Source organism: Camelus ferus, chromosome 7, assembly GCF_009834535.1.
Source record: "Camelus ferus isolate YT-003-E chromosome 7, BCGSAC_Cfer_1.0, whole genome shotgun sequence".
Classification (NCBI taxonomy): Eukaryota; Metazoa; Chordata; class Mammalia; order Artiodactyla; family Camelidae; genus Camelus; species Camelus ferus.
The window spans coordinates 65,874,667-65,896,229 of NC_045702.1; the positions used below are offsets into that span (position 1 = coordinate 65,874,667).

The window sequence follows — 21,563 nt, forward strand, 5'->3', positions numbered from 1 at the left end:
CATCAATAAAAAGGACTGAAGTAAAAATGCATGCTACACCATGGATGAACCTCGAAAACATTATGCTAAGCAAAAGAAGCCAGTCACGGAAGACCACATAGATTATGATTCCACTGATATGGAACGCCTAAAACAGGCAAAGCTATGAAAACAGAAAGCAGACTGGTGGTAGCCCAGGGCCGGAGGTGGGGATAGACAGCAGGAGAGAGTTTGGAATGTGTGTGAGGTTTCTTTCTGAGGTGATGAAAATGTTTAAAATTGACTATAAAGAGCCTTGCACAACTGTTTAAATACACTAATAAACTTTGAACTGTATACCACTGTTAAATGAGTAAAGTCTATGGTATACAAATTATATTTCAGTAAATGTCTTATAAATATCTTTAACATATGAATTATTTGGTTCCTGAGATTATACTAGATTAGCTGAAGTCATGAAAACTATTAAAGAATGAATTTCTGTGGGCCAGCTCCTTGATTTTAACATTTTAATGTGGGGGGGGCCCTTCCCTAACACAAGCGCTCACTTTCTTTTCTGATCATAAACCTACTGTCATATCAATCCCTTCATTCTCACTAAGATATTAGTGCTTGAAACAGCTCAGAGTGTCATCTCTCCCTAAAGTCTCTACTTATACCAAAGTGACTGTTCTCTAGTGGTGTCTTTTCTGATTTAAATCAAATGTGCAGATCTTTTAGACCATGGAGATTCCATGGAGTAATAGTGCTGTAAGGGTAATATCTACTGTCTAAGAAATAAAGTAAATAACTTATATTAATTTGTTAGTCCATCACAGGGAGGTAAAGATAGGGGGAAAATAAAAATAAAACAAAATATTAGACAAGAAAGTATTGGGGGCTTAGTTACAGGGAGGAAAAAAAAAAAAGCTGTTGTGCTTGGTTCAAAAAAAAAATCAAAAATGCAAGAACAAATATCAAGGAAACTCCTTGGCTGAATATGTCATATGAGTTGAGAACCATCAAAAACAGTATATGTCACTATCCCAGAAGACAGACATCATTGTCTTCAAGAAAATGCAGCTCTAGGCAGCAAACGGCAGTCTGATGAGTAAAGTCACACACAAAGGTTAAATAGCTTGGATTTATTTTTGTGGGAAGAGATGGGGCTATAAACTGACATGAATGATTTTGTCACAGTGATTAAGGCAGCCGGGAGCCCGCAAGGCGGCTTTATGGGGTCCAACAGCAGAATGCCAGTCACCGTTCGAGTTCCACCACTTTTCCTGTTGTTTTCTCCTTAACATCCTGCCCTGCTTTTCCTAATAAAAGCTGCCTCACATCTGAAGGAAGAGGGACAGCGACTGGTGTTCAGGTGCCCACAGTAATGGGATCCTCACAGCACTTGGGCATTAGACAGGGCGGCTCTGCTGGGCCGGCAAGAATGCACGTGGGGGAAGAGGAAGAAAGAGGTCAGGGATAAGACAGAAATGTGGAAGGAGGCCCATGCTCCGCTCAAAACCATCCCAACAAACAATTTTAACAATCCAGAGGCAAGAAATACTGTGATTTGTGGAAATACATCAGCAGTACATAAAATCAGTAACATGAATGGTCACAGAACTTTCTCTCTGCATCTGTGACATGGAAAATTGAAACAAAGGCAGACCATACATATTTGCTGAGGAACAACTGTGCCTCAGGTACAGTGTCAATGTGACACTGATGAATACGTGGTGAATATGAATGACAAAGTTCCAGCCCAGCAGTAGAGTCCATCTCTTGGGGACATCTTCTGTTATCAGTGCTCTGATACCCCTGTACCAACACACACGTAAGTAGGAACAATTTTATGCCAAGCCTCTGAGGCAAGTTTAACTTAACATCTACCTGGAAAACTGCCTTGTCATTCTTTAATGCTGAGTCTGAATCCTGCAGCCATTTGGCAATGGGTCACTCTGGAAGACTGAGAAGTGACACGTTCAGCAAGTGTGGAGTGCGGACTGAGCACAGAACTTTGAGTTTAAATCCAGGGGACGAAGAGCAGCGACAATAAGGAGAATCATTTTAGGAAGGTGATTATTCCAGCAGCAAAGAGCAGAAGTGACACTGTAAACCACATCAAAAGAAGGGGATTGAATGAGGGACACTTTAAGGGGAGCAAAAAAAACAAACAAACAGAAAAAAGAAAAACCACATAAAAAACAGGTTTAAAGGTACGTAGTGGAGTGGGAGGCTGGTTGAACTGTAACACATTTTGCAAATCCCAAAATAAGTCAGTCCGACAACGGGCAGCGGGGATGGTTCCCAACACTGAATATAAATAACCTTTCAGAGACTTGTTCTTACTTTAGTTGCTAAGAGAAAAAGAGGCACTTGACAGAAAGAGAGTAGGACAAAAATAAAAAATAAACCAAGGACCACAGGGAAAGTGAACAGAGTGAGGCTCTGTTCACGGGAAAGTGACAAATCGGAACAGGCAATAGGAACACAACAGCACCTTCCCTGAGAGATGAGGAAAGAAAGAGATGAGAGAAAAGAAAAGAAATAATCGACCAGGGAAAATCTGACATAACACCCAGGGTCTGGGAGCTCTCTGAGTCACGGCATCAATGACGTCATCTAGTCAACATCTTGTTGAGCGCTTGCTGTGTACAAGGCTCTGAGCTCAAAGCAGGGAAGAAATAAAAATGGAGTTGAGGATGCATGCCTTCACGCCATGTTTTTCCCTACAATTAAATTTAAGTAATTCCTCTCCCTTCACTATGACGACTGCGAACTTCATGATTTCATATGCAGGACACTTAAGAAATGTCCCCATCAACTCATTCATCAATGATCTCAGGTAGATTTCATATAAAGTTGGTTAAGTTATGAATAAATAGTACTTTCCCTTCATTAATTATGAAAGAACATTGTCTATGCAAAATCATTGAGAACTATAAAGACACTGTACTAAACTTACCTCAGAAATTAAATGAGAATTCACAGTATCTCAGCACCAATATTTTTCCCCCTTTTTTCATCCTGGAGGATAGTGAGAACCAACAAACGTTGCTACAAGCCATCGTTTGAAAGAGCCTCATCTCCAGTCCCTCACCCAGTCAGAAATGGCTCCACTTTTGGTGACAGCAGTGAATACAATTTGAATTTTGTCCACCTCCTTATCAATCAGTATCTGTCCAAGTTTTAAGGTACTTGTATGAGGAAATAAGTTTGGGGGGAAGAAAAGCAATGTACTATTTATAGCTAAACCAGCTGTATAAGAACAATTCTGTGGTCCTGAATCAAAAGTTCCATCATCTTCCATGATGTTTAAGTTTCTATCAAAGTCAATAAAACTCCTCCTTGATTATTTAACACAATGGTGAATTTGCAGATGCATCTATAAAAATTTTTCCCATTGTTCTTATGAAACACTTTCCTAAAGTTTTCTTAGAAAGCACATCAAATTACTCCTAACTATTGCTAAACTGCAAGTAATACCAAACTCGCCTTGACAATAACCCACTATTTATAGCAAATGGAGACTGACACCAAAATTATCCATCTCAATAAGAACAAATTTTCTAAACTCCTACTTTTCGATTATTAACATACATTTAGTTAACGCATTCCACGTGCCATGTGAAATAAGCCCATTGCTCATTTTGCACAAACTAAGTGTGATTTTTCAGAGCATCAACTGTCGCATAAGTTAGGAAATCAATCTTTAAGAGAGCCTCACCTCCTGACCCAGGAGATGCACAGTGACTACAGTCCGAACTCTACAATGGGGAGAAGGGTGGGCCCCTTAAAGCCCCTCCCACTAGCCTGCAGAGCTTTGGAAAAGACCAACAAAGATTAAGATGGAGGAGGAGGAAGGAAGACTAAGGAATAAAGAAGAATAAGAATAGGAAGAAGGAAGATGAGAAGAGGAGGGGGAGGAAGATGAGGAGGAGGAAGAACAGAAGGAGAAGAGAAGGAGGAGGAGGAAGGGGAGGAGGAGGATAGGGAAAGAGCAGGAGGAGGAGAAAACGGTTCCTCCCTCTGAACCAAACACTTAAAGCTCATGGAGGGATGAAAACAATCCCAGAGGCCATCAGAGTAAGTCCTGCTAAAAATCCCAAGGCTCTCTTTAAAAACATTAAGACCTAGATCAAGAGTGGAGCCAACTACTAAAACCTCAAGAAGCTGAGATTAAAAACTCAGAGAGTACCTCAGATTGTTTCAGGTCACTCTCTCTAGTTGAGCCAGAAGGATACTGGACTGAGCTGGCACAGCGGACCCACGATCTTCTCTCCAGAACTGATTTTTGTATTTCCCTGAGCCTCACCTTCCCCTCCTCTTGTACCCATAGCCTGTTCCTGCCCTGTTCTGATGAGTCAAGATTGTTTTCTGCCAACTGCTCCTACTCTAGCCTACCCTGGGTTATTGCTACCCTGCATGACCTTGACTGCCATAGATCCAGAGCCAGGTTCCAAGCCAGACGCCAAAGACATAAAAAATCCACTAGAAATTCCTGGACACCAGGTCTGCGAAGCAGCAGCTCTCTCTGCAGCATCTTGCTATATAATCTGAAGAAAGAGAAACCACTGAAAGAAAACCTTGAGCTGTGACCCAGGAGGAGCAAATGGTGTATATCAGCCAGACCTCGACACCCTGACCTCACTAGTGGAGGAAGGGAAGGCAATTTCTCCCAAACAAGCCTGCTTAAAAGGCAAAGTGGAAAAATATATATATATGTAAATAAGAACAGAAATTGACCAACTAGAGGGAAAGGCTAGAGATATGAATCTCTGCCAAGTAGAATTAAGTGGTTGAAGAAAACTGTGAAACGGTTCTACTGCCTTGGGTAAAAATTTTAAAACAACTTGCAAAATATAAGCTCTGGAGGCCAAGCTTTGGAAAATACCATTGATTTCCCATCTTCAAAGTTAGCTAAAGTTCTTTACTCGGGACAAAATAAAAATATGCAACAAAATGGCAACTATTGCTAAGTGCTAAAATCCCAATACAAAATTAATTTTTAAAAAGAAGAAAAATGTGGATTTACCCTTGCTGATGAGTATGAGTCTGAAAAAACTCCTCAACAGAGACAACAAACAGATTGGGGGCAGAGTGGAAAGAAGAGGGGGGAGAGATTAAGTTCCTTACTCCTCTTTTTAGCTAGAACTGCTGATATTTCTGGGTCACGGTACAACATTGTTTATTTTCCAAATCAAGTTATATAAAATAGTCTGCTCTAGGGAAAACAGATTTCTGTCTTAAAAGCTACTCAAAAGGTAAAATCAGAAGTAAAGGACACTTAGAAGTATACAATCAGTTTTTCTACACGATATATTTATATTTTTTAAAACATAGCACACTGAATTCAATTTATGTGTCAAATCATTGTAATCATCAAAGGGACTGTACATTCAATATCTGAAAAGACAAACTATTCATGTATTTATTAATCTGGAACCCTATCTTGTTCCAAAAAGGATTTCAGGTTGTTTTATGTGGATAATTACAAGATAAGATAAAAATTTTAAGTAGATGAGGAACCTGGGGGAGAGGGAAAACTCATTAATTCAAAACCTATTTATTAAGCACTGACTCTGCACCAGCCACTGCTCTAGCTAGCGGAGACGTGTGGTGAACTAACGGACAAGATCACTGTTCTCATGTTGTTTATAGTCTAGCGATGGCATACTGAAAAAAAGACAACAAACAGGTCCATTGGTAAAAGGAAAGTCAAGTGCTAGGAAGGAAAAAAGAGTAAGGGTGATAAGGAGGATAGGGGAACAGGACAACTTTAGAAAAGGAGACAGAGGACATGTCTTAAGATCACATGTTTTAAGCCTGGATATTTACGTGAATCTAACTTTAACATGCACCTAAAAATGTGCACAGATATGATTTCCCAGACTGACAAATTATCATGTCCAGAGAGATTTTAGGTGACTCTTGGGTGGAAATGAGGATGGGGAGAAGGTACATGATAATGAGATAGGAATGAAGCTACCACAAAATCTGGGAAAGCTGGGACTTTCTCTTAGGAGGAGGGCACAATTAGCCTCTAAACTTCTGGCACCCAAGTCAAGGAAGGAAACACAGTTACATTACAAATCTCTTCTCTTGGTCCTGTTGAGACACCATGCATAATGTCTCCAAGACTTCAATGAGTACTGTAACTGGTTTCTCAGGAATATATCTTACAATGTCCTTCAACTTACCTTTAGAAAAATCCTGCACGAAAAGGTCAGGGGAGTGACTGAGAAAATCAATCCCAACTCATACCAAACTCCCTCATGACTGACTTAAATCCAAGAGATTTAAGGGAAAAATACCTTAAATCTTGAGAATATATGGAGCTCCTCGACCCTGGGTGCAAATTAGAATCCACCGGAGAGATTTAAAAAATATCCCCACCCCAGAATCTCTGGAGGTGAGGCCAGTACACTATGGAGGAATGGATGATGATTTTCTATAAATAGTTCCTTTAAAGTGAATTTCTGGCAGATTAAACTCCACCAAGTACTCAGAATAAAGATATTCTCTGCTGCCATTTAGATGCAGACTCAAGATATCTCTACATGGTTAAAAGAATATCTGAGCTAGAAGTAGAAATTATACCCATTTCTACTTTCTACATAGAAATGAAGGTATATACCAAGTGCTAAACATGACATCAGTTCACCCCTGAAAGAAGTTAATGAGAGAGGAGACATGGGCAGGGCCAAGAGTTTTAAAGAAATGGTAGGTTTGTTCCAACACACAGATGAATGGGTGACCACATTAAAATAAATAGCAAAGATTACAAAAGGGTTATTGTATGTGGATCTCTAACATTTTCCTTGAGAATTCTTATTCTAATTCTACTACTTATTAGTTGTATGACCTTGGGCTGGTTAACTAGCTTCCTTAAGCTTCATTTTCCTCATCCATAAAATGGGTATTACAATAATACCTACCGCAGAGTGACAGCTAGTGCATGTAAATAACTCAGCACAGTGCCTAACACATGATAAATATTCAGGAAATATTCATTGTTATTTTTCAACACTTTCCCTTAATATTTGCTTCCTAACGATTTTATTACCAAAGTAAACACATCCAGCTAGATGTTCACAGAAGTTATCATTTTGGTTAATCTCTTTTATGTAAATCCTTTCACATTCTTGACTCTGGAGCTACTTGTCTATGAAGACACAAAATATATTTTGTATCTTCATTTGGAAAAGATATGTGACTACTGATTTCTGTTCAGCATTGAATGTTCCCGTTTTATGAAGCTTAAACCACAAATGAGCATATACAATTTTGGTGTTGACTTACTGGATACTAAAATCTTTGATTTCCAAAGAAAGATTATAACAATCCACATACACATCCAGTTCCAAAACAAAACACACATCCTGCAAGAGGTGTTTTCCACCTTTTAAATGTTAATTATCTTTATATAATCCATTCTCACTCTCAAGACAGTAGAAATGAAGCATTCCTATTGTGTTCTGCAAGTTTCTTCACGACTATAGAACTTTTAAAAGTATTTTCAAGGGCTGCAAGAAATATATAGTTCCTATGGGACAGATGTAAGAAATCTTTGATCCCAGTGCCACAGAATGATATCTAAGGAAATGTTGATGGCCTTCTGCCTTAAGGCCAGTTTAGCATACTGCTTAAACATACAGCTGGAGGGGAGTGAGGCTGAAGTGCCTGGGGCCAAATGCTCTCTCAGCTGCCTACCAGCTTTGCAATTTTGCAGCTGATAAGTATTACCTGTCACATGATTCTTGTGGACTTGCAATGAGCTCATGTATCAGGAACCCAGAAAACTGTTCAGCACATGAAAAGTAACCATATAAGCTACCATTTATTAAATATTTTAATATATACCATAACATGACAACATTATTATAAGTATCTCTCTTTTCTTGATTTCTCTTTCCTTCCTCCTTCTCACCATTCTCCTCGAGATCTATCTCTTCCTCTTCTTGTACTCTCTTCCACTCTTTTCCATAACATCCTTTATCCCTTTGCAGCTTATCCATAATCCCTAATGATAAATGTGGCACTGTCTGAGCCCCATTGGAGCTATAGAGTACTATTAACACTACATGACAAGAAAGCAGGCCTTCCTCCGTGTACTTTCAGAAGGGGATCTAATCACTAAAAATGATAGAACACTTGGCATTCTTTCAAATAAGAGAAAGCAAATAAAACTAAGGACAATTTTTATCAACTCATAAGCTCTTAGTGTCATTCACAGTTTTCCGTGTGTTGCTGTAAAGAAGCAATGCAAGATGAGGTTCTTTTGCACACAGTAAAATCATGATGAAGAATTTCAAAGACACCCAAAAATATATACAAATTGGGATCTCCCAGACTAAAAACAATACTTAAGGAAAATTCCTACAATTCTAAATTTCATTTTCTTTCAGCTATTTAATTATAAGAGGTTAGTAGGAGAATAAAAACGTACTGGGAAATGCCTCCTTCCTATTTCTAGCATCAGCAGAACAAAATTTTGATGGGTGGCAAAAGTTGATCAATATTGAGCTACTTGGGTTTAACAAATGCACATTAAGAAAAAAAAAAGATGTTTGTGCTATCCTTGCTAAATATTTCTAAAGCTGTAACTCCTAGGAGTCCTTTTCCGCCCAGGAAGCAGTACTGCAGACGATTTACAGTCAAGCTGACTCAGTGCTCCCAAGTGAAACAACCCAATTTTAAGTACAGCTCAGCCACACTCAGGCAGATGTATAAATACCCTCATAAAAATGGAGCACAGCTACCTACCACTTGCCATCCTGTGACCACTCTGAATTTTCCCCAATCATTACAGATTATCAAAACTCTAATAAATGGTAGACTCATGTTCTTGGCACTTGGCTGACCACTTGAGAAACTGCAACACCTTCCAGGCAATGAGATAAAAAAAAAAAAATAAGTAGCCTGTCTATTCGCTGACAACAAAGACTTCTAAGAAAATGAAGTTCTGCTATTTGTAGAGAAACAATCACGGGCTGCAAAACAAGGTACTGAAAATGTGTGGGGTAACCACACATCATAATCAACCACCAAATAACCTAATTTTGATGCCACAGTAAATCTATCATGCTTGGCTAGCAAAAAGGGAGTAGCCATCAAGGTGCTTCTCCTTAAAAATAGCAATTACATGATCATCAGTATGAAACCATCAGTAGGACTTGGTAGGTGATATCTTGCCCATGGGGGTATCCGGTTAAAAATATGTTTTATCCTATTGTCTGCAAACATACAATTTTTTAGCACATTTTCAAGTCAGAAGAAAGACTGAATATTTTGAATATTCTAGTTCTGAGTGCTATTTTACAAGACCAAAATGACTTCAGACTAGGTAGACAATCTTCAGGATAGCAAGGTTACCCATAATCAAATATCACTTCTTTGACTACCATTTCTAGGACTTTAGGACACAATAAGCCTTCAGTTTGGGCCAATCATCCAACTCAGGATGAAAATAAAGTATGCATTCAAGTAATTGGCCATATAGTAAAGAAATCTTTTACCATATGGACTCATAGCAACAGAATTATTATTTCATATCAATCAAATTGCCAGTATTTCCACAGGACTAGAATGAAAATTTTTTCCCAAAAATAAAAGTGCTATTCCATTTAGTGATGAAAACTGAAATAATAACACATTAAAAGTAAAATTATTTGTTTTATACCATCACAGTTCTTATGAGCTTTCTGAAACATCAGGGAATATATTACTGGTTTCCTCACTCTAGGTTAATGACTCGATCTTACCAGGTGAGAAGTAATTCTTGAATTAGGTTAGATGACCTATTAGGTTTCTTCCATCTCTAGGACCGTTAGATTCCACTTAGTTACATAAACTCGAGTAATTTGTAACTTACTTCTGGGACTGTGTTAAATTCGGGTAACTAGGGCACCATTTTGCATTAATGTGATGTCATACAATTTCTAAATAGTACTTAAGCAACATGAGGGAGTTAATGTTATTTAACAAAAACTCACATAGTGCTTACAGTATACCCAGAGCTGTTTTAAGTGCTTTTAAAATATTAACTCACTTATAGTATGTAACTAAGTATACTTAGTAACTAAGTTCTTGTGAAGCTTAATGAGTAGGTGAATTGGCATTTAGCAATGAATTCAAGTGAACAACTACATTCACTCAGCCTTTGAAATTAACGTTATTCATGTCTAACAATTAGGGTTATCCCGCAATAACACGAATCTGGTCAGTAACTTTCCTTATGGAGATTCTTAAATGGCCTTCGGGACAAGTCCAAATTTCTCAGCACATCATGAAGGTGCTGCAGCTTCTATATTCTGCTTTCCATGCTTTGTCTCATCTGTCCCTTTAGTCCTATTTGCAGTTAACAAAAATGTGTCCTGACTCCCACATGCCCATGTTCCTGCTGCCCCTTCAGTTTGATATGCCCGTCCCTTTAATGTGGCCTATTCCTACTTACCCTCAAAACATAGCTCATTCAGCACCTCCCTCTGACACACTCATTGTGTGCTCATCTGGATTAAGTACCACGTCTTTTCTGCTTCCCCAGCTCTCTGTGATCACCTTCAGAAAATCACACAGAAGGGAAAGTATCCATTCATCGATCTTCCTACTTGTCTGAAAAGTCCTTCAAGGGTAGAACTGAGTCTTCTATTGCTAAATCCCCAGGGCCTTGTACAAAAATTGGTACACAGTATGAACTCAAGTAAGTAAATGCCTTTTAAATAAACAAAACAACAAATAAATATACATGTTTTTGTGAGCTGATAGAAAAGCATCCTCATTGTATTTCTGAAGTAGAAAGGAAGTTGCTGGAACTATTTCTTGGTAGCTAAGATGCCATAAATTATATCTACTTAATCGTCAAAGAAATAACAAGGCCCATACAGAATTAACTTATGTTTTTAGGTTCAATGACAGCTCCCATTGGAGTGCCAAAATGCAGGACCACTCCTTAGTTTCCTAACTGCAGCAAAAGTTGGCCTATGGCAACTACGTCTTTACAACTGCAGTTGCCACATTCAGTCTAAGTAGCCAGTGACCTCTAACAGTAGTTAAGGAGCTTGGTAAATGGCAGTGGCTCCCAGGTGATCCAGACACCAACCAGATGCACTACATGTACCTTACCGTGGGCCAGGCACTCAGATAACTGCTTGGAATAACTACTTTGATGACAAGACAGTGTCTTCACTTTCATTTCTGACTGGAATTAATCTATTCATGCTGTTTTACTTACCTCCCACCCATCCATTCACACCTCACCAAAAGCCAGAGTCATTCTTCTCAATTGTAAGGTTTACTGCTGTGGGCAGCAGAGGCTGCACAAGCCCAGAGCATCTTCTGCCCCAAGGGGAGAGGCTTAGGAACCAAAACACCGCAGAAGTAGTGCTCCAAAATGGGGACAAAAAGGAGGACCAGCCTGTTGTCCAAGAGTGGTGGTCTTTCACTAATTCAGAGGGCAGAGGGTACCTAAGTACATGACCAGCAAAGGGCAGAGACTCCATGACTTTCCAGGTTCAATCCTGCAGTTTTCTCTTCCTGCATTTCTACCTTCTCCTGGCTCCCTTCCTCTCTGAGAAAGTCTTTGTGATTTTTTTAAAGCACTGTTTACATCAGCAAAAATTTGGACTGTGAGAGACTCTACAGGATGACAGACTCCATGTCTTCAATGAATAAATTGCATGGAAAAAAACAAGGAAATGATTGGGGGAGGGAGGAAACCATGCATTAAAAAGACTTAAAAAACAAAAAATTAAACTAACTGCAGTCCATAGACATTATTTGTGTCATGGATCAAAGTCATATATATATTATATTTATGTATATATTTATTTACTATGTTTATATTATGTTAAATATGTATTTAATATATTTGTACATTTAATATTTAATATATATTAGCTATGGAAATATCATGATTATATTTTCTTAAAATTCTTATTTTTTATAGGTACATAGTGAATTTTTTTATGAATGAAATGATTTGCTTCAAAATAATACAGAAAGGGAAAGAAAATATGTAGTCTGTAGATAAAACAAAATTGGTTAAGGGTTGCAAATTGCTGAAGCTGGGAGGTCATTATAATATTCTCCCTACATTTGTGTGCTTGAGATTTTTTATAATCAAAAGTTGTAAATGAATGTGAGAATATTCCTCCACAGAAATATTCTAATTTATTGAAAAGTAAGACCGGTGTCCTATGCTTCTTCAGTTTTACTTTGGAAACAAGTCAAAATGGAAAAGGTATTTACGAACCATTAATTCAAATAAGTAAATAAAATTCAAATAAAAAAATAGGTATTTACCAAACATTAACTCAAATGATAGAATCCATCATTAAAGCCTGGCATATTAGATTTTCTACTACAATAATCTAACTGATGGATATTACTATAGCCCTTTAAATTAATCTCCATCTTATATTAAAATTTTAACAGAACTAAGTACTTGGCTACAAATACAGATTTAAGTTGTATTTTTCTATTTGTACTTATTCTTACACTTACAAATAAATTACTATGCCTATCACATCATCAAAAAATATCTTAAAGTATTAAGAATATATTTATACATGTGAAAATGATCAGCCTGCCTTTGCTTCAGTGAAGTGTACAAAATTTTCAACTACATGAACAAGTTCTATCTTAATATGTACTTACAGGTGGGTGAACTGGTTGCTGGGATGATGTATGTAAATACCAAAAAATGCTTACAGAGCCCCCAAATATTTACTTAAACTAACCAGGAAAATTCCAAATAATTTTCAGGCATACCAGTGGATGTGTGATTTTGATCTAAATATGGGTAAATGGTAGTTAGATATATTTAAACATAATTTATAAATGCCCCCAAACAACGTGGCCCTCATACCAAAAGGACTGCTACCAATGAATTAAGACGGGAGGGGGGCGCCTCTTCTGGAGGTGAACAGGTACATCTGTAATGTCCACAAAGTGAGTGAGCCTAGAACCTTGCAGTTCAGCTTAATTTTTAGTTTAGTTAGGGACGTCTAGGCTTGTTTTTCCAATTTTCCTACAGTACCAGTCTTGGCTTAAATCACATAAAGTCTTCTCTTTGAGATTTAAAACAACAACAACCACAACAACAATAATGATGATGCAAATCCTGCCAAAACACTATATTCCTTCTTCCCACGCAGGGCTTTTGCTCGGCAGAGAGAGGGTCTCCGCCCCTTTGCTTGGGTTGCCGCACAGCTGGAGGCATCCCGCACAAACTCCTCTGGAGCAAAGTCCCCAGCCTGTGACTATTTTGGCATTTTGTCCAACACTTCCCCACCCCACCTCCTTCCTTTTTTTTGCACAGGGAGCGCCATGCATGACTCGCATTAGAATTTCGCTCGTTTCACTGAAGACATTACATCTCCAGGGCAACGGAGAGCAAACGTGGGGTCGGGGTGGGCCGGGCCGCGCGGAGGACCAGCCCCCAGACCACACCTCTCACCTGCCCGCCGCCGGGGTCGCCCCGCACACGCGTGTCGAGCTCGTCGTGCCCACTTTCGTCTTCACCGCCGGAGCGGTAGATGAGCCGGAGTGGAACGATGCTCTGGCGCTCCAGGAAGCGGTTTTCGTTCCTCCTCTCCATCTCCGTCAACGAGGCGTCTCCTTCGGGCAGGAAGGGGACAAGGAGGGATTTGGGGAGAAAAGGCGAAAATAATTACCCTGACCCACCCTCGTCCATCCTGCGGTCCGATATCTCCCCTATGAAGATTCCACTTCCCCCTCCGTCTTGGACCCCATTTGGGAAGGACGCAAAGACACCAGACGGAGAGCCTTGGACCAGTTCATCTGAGAACAGCCAGGATCGGGGCCCAGAAGCAGAGCACCCTTCTCCTATCCTTCGCATTCCTCTTTCACTTCAGAAGAAAAATAGGCATTTGACCTAAAGCGTCTAATGCATCTGCGCGCCCCTCACACTGGATTTTTGCTTCACTTCTCACCACCCTTCTAAATAAAAAAATCTCCCCGCGCACTCAGGAAATGGAGATGCCCCTTTACAATGCGCTTGAGGGCTGCAACGATGCCCGGGAAATGGTACGTCCCGAAGCCACAGAGGGCGGCGAACTTACCTGGCCGCCCGCAGCGCGTCAGGGGACAGGTCCCCAGAGCGCACAGCAGCACGAAGGGCACGGACACAACCGCCGCCGCCGCCTGCATGGTGCTGCCTGTCAGCCGGCCTCGCCCGAAACGCTCAGTTCCTCATGCCCGGGCAGCCGGGTCCGGATCCGGCGCCCGGGGCCCCCGGCTCGCCTGGGCCGCCCCCTCCCAGCCCTAGCCGGTGCTGCGGCGGCCGCGGCGCTGCAGCCTCCACCGCGGCGCTACCTCAGTGCTGCATTGTGCTCCGCGGGCGCTTCCGCTGGCGGGGGGAGCGAGCGAGTGCTGCATTGGGCGGTTGGCTATAGCTAAGTGGTTTTTAGCGCCTCCCACCTCATCTCCTGGCAGAAGCTCCGGCGGGCGACGAGCGCTCTGCGGGGAAGCAAGCGCCTGGCGCACTCGCCCCCTGCGCGCGGGACAGGGGCGCGCGCACGGGAGTCAGCTGGGAAATGTAGTTCTCTCCCCGCGCCCCGCTCGTCTCCACCGCAGCGCGGACTGTCGAGACCTCGTGACCACTGGGTCCTCTACCTCCTGGAGACGGGAGGGAGGAGGAGGGCAGAAAAAAGAAAGGTCATCGCTGGCAGGACTCCTGGCACCGAAGATGCTCGAATGAACCGCTGCGGGAGCTGGGATTCAGCCATTGGATCCCTGAAATCATGTTTCCCGCAAATTTAAAAATTACTTAAATTATTATCAGGCAATCAAACCTTCAAGAGTACATGGTAAGTAAATCATTCAGCAAATATTGATTGAGGACCTACTATGAGTCCGGGGGTTGACTAAGAGGAGGGGATACAGCGGTAAAGGACATGGTACAAGAGGCACCTGCTGTCAGATACACCGAGTAAACACCGTTTTGTACACTACAGTGTGAAAAGTGCCCTGGTGATCTCTTGTACGGTTTCCAAACTTGAGTCAGTTTTTTCCACCCAGAAACCGCTGCCTGAAGAAAAGTCGTGTCCCTGGAAGAAGGACCCTGCAGCACATGTCAAAGACACATGGTAATGATTCCCAAGTCCTTCCTCAAAGGGGCTTACCTCTATTTACTTGAGTACTTGTGTACTGCGGAAAAAGATAAGAGTACTCAAATATTTGGTGGATGCAGGGTCTGAATTGATATTGGTGCCTGGGACCCAAAGCACCTATTATAATGGGGGCATGTGGCAACCAGTTAATAAATGGAGTCCTGACAAAGGTTTGGCTCACAGTGGGCCAAAAATGTCATTTGCTTAGCCTCGGAATATTTTAGTAGAAGAGAAGTATTTAGTACTTCATAAAATCATTCACACTGTGTCCCTGGCCTATAGGATAAAAATCATTATAGTGTGAAAAACAAGAAAGAAAAAGAAAGAAGAGGGAGGGAGGGAGAAAGAGAGAGAGAGAATGAAAGAGAGAGACAGAAAGGGAGAAAGAAAAAGAAAAAAGGGAGGGAGGGAGAGAGAAAGGAAGAAAAGGAAAAAAAGAAGACCAAATAAGTAGGAATCTCTGAAACTGCCTCATCTTTCAGCCAAATAATAAATCAAAAAAAAAAAATCTAAACTTGGGTTGCTGGAGGTGGTGGAGGAAGTTAGAGCCCCTGTTAAGTAACTAAAATATGGCTGATTCCCATCATACTCTTATGGGTCATAAAGATTGACAGCAGACTCCGACCAACTGCACTAAGTAGTAGGCTCAATTGCAGCTGAAGTGCCAAATGTGGTATCTTTACCACTGCAAATGAGAACATAGTCCCAGGTACAGGGTAGGCAGACATTGATTGGGTAGATGGATAATTTCCATCCCTGTTAGGAAAAAAAAAGGTCAGACAGTTTATTATATTCACAGGGAAAAGGTTACAGAATACATTTGTAGTTTCACCCCAGGGCTATTTAAACTTTCTTGTCCTTTGTCATACTGTAATTTGAAAGGATGCCACACAACATCACATTAATCCATTACAGCAGTGATAACATGTTTATTGGACCATATGAGCAAGAAGTTGCTAGCACATTGGAAACTCTGATAAGACACATGCTGTCTAGAGGGTGAGATACCCTAAGATTATTCAGGGACCTTGTCACATCAGTAACATTTTTTGAGTTCCAGTGGTCAGGGGCAAGCCAGGACATGCCATCCAAAGTGAAGGACAAATTTTTGCATCCTGAACTTCCCAAGCATGAAAAAGGAAGCATAATACTTAGGTGGCCTCTTCTGGTCCTGAAGCAGTATATCTCAAGCGGGAATACTGCGTCCTCACAGGGGCATGAAAGACTGCCAGCTGTGAGCAGGAAAAACTCTGCAGTTGTATAACCAGGCATGTTCAAAGGTCCTAGAGACATCACTGGAGTTTACGGCAAGCCCCACTAGGAAATCACAACCGAGGCCCTGGGGATTTTAGAGTAAGGCCATGACGACTTCTGTGAAGAATTATATACTTTTTGATAAGTGAAAACAGACTGTTGTATGAGATGACGATGTATGAGAGATTAAAGCACCCGACAATAGGGCAAAATCCTCAGGTGGTTACAACTGCCAATCATGAGCTGGTGTTTAATCAGACCTGTCAAGACATAACTTGGAACAAGTGCGGCAGTAATCCATGGTAAAATGGAACTGGTCCATCCAGGGTTGAGCAAAAGCAGGACCAGAGGGCTCAAGGAAATTCCATGAGTAGGCAGCCCAGAACCCCACATCATCCATCACTGTTGCATCAGTTCCTCTTCCCAGGTCACCCCTACAGGTCCATCCCTTAAGTCTAGATGAAAAAGGAGAAAAATCTCAAACTTGGTTCATGGACTAGTTACTTGTGTGGGTACGAGCTGAATATAGATGGCAACAGCGAGACAGCTCCACTCAGGGTTGGCATTGAAAGCCAGTCACAAGGGAAAAATCTTCCCAATGGGCAGAGCTGCAAGTGGTATAGCTGGTCATCCCCTTTGTGTGGAAAGAGAAGTGGCCTGAATTTAGATATACATGAACTCAGGCGCAGTGAAAAAAGATTTGACTAGCTGTTAAGGGACAGGTGAAGAAAAAGATTGGAAGATTGAATATAAAGGATAGAGGCATATGGCATATGGGAGTGGGCATGAAGCGTGAATATCTTTATATCACATGTTAATCCACCCTAATGCGGGCAAAATGGGTACATGAGGAAAAGGGCTATGGTGACAGGGATGAAAGCTATGTATGGGCTCAATAGTATCGGCTCCTAGTCTCTAAAGTTTATCTAGTGTTTCTGCCATTGCCAAATGTTCAGCCTGCCAGAAACAGAGACCAACACTAAGCTCCTCATATGGCACAGCCTCTCGAGGAGACCAACCAGGCACTTCATGGCAAGTTGACTATGCTAGGCACAGTAACAGACGTACTCCAGGTTAAAAGTCGCTCTTTCCTGCTCACACCATCACTTTTTGAGAATTTTGATGCATGATTTCACATTGTACCAGGGGACTGACTTTACAGCAAAGGTGTGGGAGTGAGCCCATGATCAGGTGATCCACGGGTCTTAACACGTACTGAATCACCCAAAAGCAGCCTGAAAGAGCATCAGAAAGGCCTGTTGAAGGCATAGCTATAGCATCAACTTGAAGGTGTGGAGGTGGTATTTTTGAGGATGGGGTATCACCTTCTAGGATGCAGTATACACTTTGAGTTCAAAATGTTTATATGGTGCTATGTCTGATAAAATAATACATAGGTCTGGGAACCAACAGATGGAAGCAGGAGTGGCCCGACTTGCAATTAATTTCTCTTTTGACCCTCTTGGAATTTGTGCTTCCCATCTGAGTGTACATTGTATAACACTATTTTTGCTATTAGGAGAGATTAAAAAGTCAAAAATCAAAGTTTTCTTCAACTTCTACAGAAGCTGCCTTCTTGATTTTACTAAATCTGATAATTTAACAAAGTTCACCTATTCCTAATAATCATTTGCCATTTAGCTTGAGGTCTGAAGTCAGCAAAATTGCTGACAACTGAACTTACAGAACAAAAGCTAAATGCAATTTACTGTACACTTAAGCACAATCAAGTAAAATTAAGTAATATATAGGGACTTTGATACTTTTAACTTATTTTCTCATTAAGGAATTGTGACATCCTTCAGTAGATATGGCTTTGTATATCTATGTCTCGGTCTGGTTCTTGGTTTCTTATTGTTCAAGTCTCATTTATTTTGGTCACATGCTATTCTTCCGGTGTTCAAAATTCATGTATCTTTTTCTTGCTTGAGTAATGCATTTTGCTAATAAATTATTTTTGCAACTTTAACTGCCCAGAGCTCTAGAATTTTTTTTGAGGGGGGAGGCTAGGATTTTAAGGAGGCTACTTCCCTCTAGTACTGCCTGCAAAATTGATGCTAATTAATGGCCTTTGTTTGCAAGAGCCTAAATTCTGCTTTTTAACCTTAGTTATGCAGAATTATTAGCCTGCACAGACAAAAAGGTGGGCATAATACTGCTTCTTTATGCAGAAAGGGTAACTTCTTGTTTTTAAGTGGTACTAATATGGATACCATACTACTTTTTGTGTAATACCATTAAACATTTCTTATAAATAGTGCAGTTAAAAGGCTAAACAGCCCTCTCATTTGATCTAATTGTCATTGTCCCACGCCATTCCTTCTCCTCAGTCTCTGCCCCCACCCTCCCCAACAAATAATGTAATCACAACACAAGGCTCATGTGTATTATTGGTCACAGCACACACTTCAATGCCAGCAAGTCTATACCGGCTGTTATCTAAAGTAATTTGGGCCCAATTAATATTGTCTGAACAACCTACTCTAGACTAGCATTCTTTTAGACCTTTTAAGATTGCAATCCTGTGGTTTCAGATCCAGCTAGCCCAGTGAGGGTTCAGTTAACATTATGTTTAAAAACCTTTCCATCTCCTATAAGAAGAGGCCTATCTATTATCCTTACATTTCACAATATCAGTGAAACATAGGACTCGAATGATACTTAGAAGTATAACATAAAACTAAAACTTTCTTTGGTCTCACACCAAAACTACATTTATAGAAACTCATAATGTTTAAATACATGTAACATTTAGTATTTTAACATATTATTTCGATAGCAGAATATTAACTACACATCCATCCTAGCACCAAAGTGCTAAAAACAAACAAACCCCACCTAAATTCTTGTTGGATAACAAAGTAATCCCACATTTCTGGAAATAAGGACTCAAGTTCAATGTCATTCATGAACATAATCCCTTTGTTTTCTATTCCTCTTTCAAAGTTAGGTATATTTTTGTCTTGACATTAATAAAGGTCCCCTACAAATTACACACATTAGAGTAACATCTTATGTAGTTCCACTATTTATTTTAATACATATAATACTAATATATGCATATGAAGTCATCATTGGCTTCAAAAACAGATTCTATTATTGTGCGTAAAATACCTCTTGCTACAATTGCTTGTGAGCTCAGAAAAATAGACATTTTGTGCAATAAAACCACATTGTCTTCATTACTGCTGTTTCTAGCTACTCCTAGAAAAATGGAGCCATCAACTTTGAATGCTACGATGTCTGTTGTCCTTGGCTTAATTAGGATGCCTTTTCTTTCCTAACACTTTTCAACTTCACTGCTCTTGATAAGTTGAATTCTTGATATCAAAGAATTCAATTTATCACATGCTTACTGTGATTTGTCTAGACACTTTTAGGGAAGCACTTTCTATCAAGCAAACCAAGAGTTTTCTATCTACCCTGCTGAGGACCTATGAAGACCCTTACTACATTAAAGATTATTTTTCTGTGAACGAATCTGGGAATCAATTAAGTGCTGTTAGAGAGTTAAAAAAACAATAAAACACCCTTTCTGGGTAGACACAACCCCAAAGCACCTTGCCCAGGGGAAAAAACTAGGAAAAAGTACTCCTTCCTCTAACAGGGCTGCAATCCCAGGGCATACTACTAGTTGCAGACTGCGGATTGGATTTCTTACCTGCTCTCCCCCTTGGCTCAGTGCTCACCTGCATAAGCACAACCCACACGAACACCATGTGCTGGTCCTGCTAGTTTATAGCACTGTTCCAAATAAACTGAAACTTAGGAATTTTTTAAAAAGTAGAATACTCATTATGAGGATCTTGGAGGAAGGTGTTTTACTACAAGTCCAGCATTCGAAATAATAGTTCAAAAATAGTGTCAAAATAAAATTTAACAACATTTAACTACCGCAGAGGTTCAGTTGAGCCTCTTCCTCCTTATTAAATACAACTAACACAAAATCACTCCGAACCATTTTAGGGCCAACAGTGTCGCTACAAATAGAAGAGACTGTCGGTCTAAAGTCCAACGATTGCAGAGCAAGTTTAAATACCTTTTAATTGGAAATTTGGGGGAAACACAGGTAATAACAAAGGGAAAAAACAAATTATTTTCCAAGTTTCTCTAGGTTTTTTAGAAGGCTATCTAGAGTCACATATATACACATACATCTGACAAAATGCTACAGTAGTAATTTACAGTGGAAATAAAGTTTGCATGTATGCACTGTAAAGGATATTTCAGTGATCCTGCTTTAGGTACTGGTATGAACAATAAAGTTATTGAAAAGCTAGTATTTCTCATTGACCAGATGGTCAAAATAACATATACTTCAAAGCCATACAGGATTTCAAAAAATTAAGACTGGCAATCAAAGTTAATTTTAGTGACAAAGTATTCACACTATATTCAATGGCACTATTGTAAGCCACTTACTGATAAGAGTTGAAATTTTTCTTACATTTGAATTTTCTTTTTTCTAAACTATTGAATTGCCAACTGCCTAATCAAAAGCAATCTGCAAGTTTCAAAACATATCTTTAGTTCAGTGCCATCCTTTCACTTTCATTTCCTGATACCAAATTAGAGGGTAAAGAGTTATTTTTATAAGAAATTATTTCCAAAAGTAAATAATTAAGAAGAATGGAAAAACTATTATATTCCATATGCTAGCCTGGTTAAGTTTTTCCTTCATGGCTTCTATTAATCCCTACAAATAACCTAACTCCTCAATGCCAACACCCTAGCATGGTCCAACTAGTTCACCTTTCAGTGTCAATGTTTCTGGTAATAATGATTTCCAGAATTCAAACACTGAAATATATTTTTTTCCTTCCTGTATGAAAATTAGGTTTTTAAAAGCAATACTGTCATGTTATCATGGAAATCTATTTTAACAGACAATAGATATAACTAGAAGATCTAAATTTATAAAGCTAAATTTTGATATTCTCAAATTTTCACTTGAAATTAGTTAATTTTCATGGACATAAACCAATCTATTATTCATAGTAGTTCTTAGGAAACAATTATGAACACAGTATGTAAAACAAGATGGGTCACAAGTTTATTCTACAATTTTTCTCTAATAGGCATTCAATTCTGTAGAAAAATGAAAAATATCACCTTTATTAATATTTACATTTGGTTCTGTAAAGAAAATTGGCACCAAAAAAAGCCCCAAACCTAAGAATTTTTATATTTATAAAAATTCCAAGAATATGATTTTCA

General features: G+C 39.8%; 1 protein-coding gene across 1 annotated transcript in view; it reads right to left on the reverse strand.

Moving 5' to 3' along the window:
- ADAM22 (ADAM metallopeptidase domain 22) overlaps positions 1 to 14,929 on the reverse strand; it is a 206,215-nt gene extending 191,286 nt beyond the window's left edge. The window contains 2 exon segments of the mRNA XM_032484054.1: positions 13,418 to 13,578; positions 14,043 to 14,929. Of these exon segments, the coding sequence (XP_032339945.1) occupies positions 13,418 to 13,578; positions 14,043 to 14,130 (249 nt within the window). The 5' untranslated portion in view covers positions 14,131 to 14,929.
- Between the last annotated feature and the right edge of the window lie 6,634 nt (positions 14,930 to 21,563).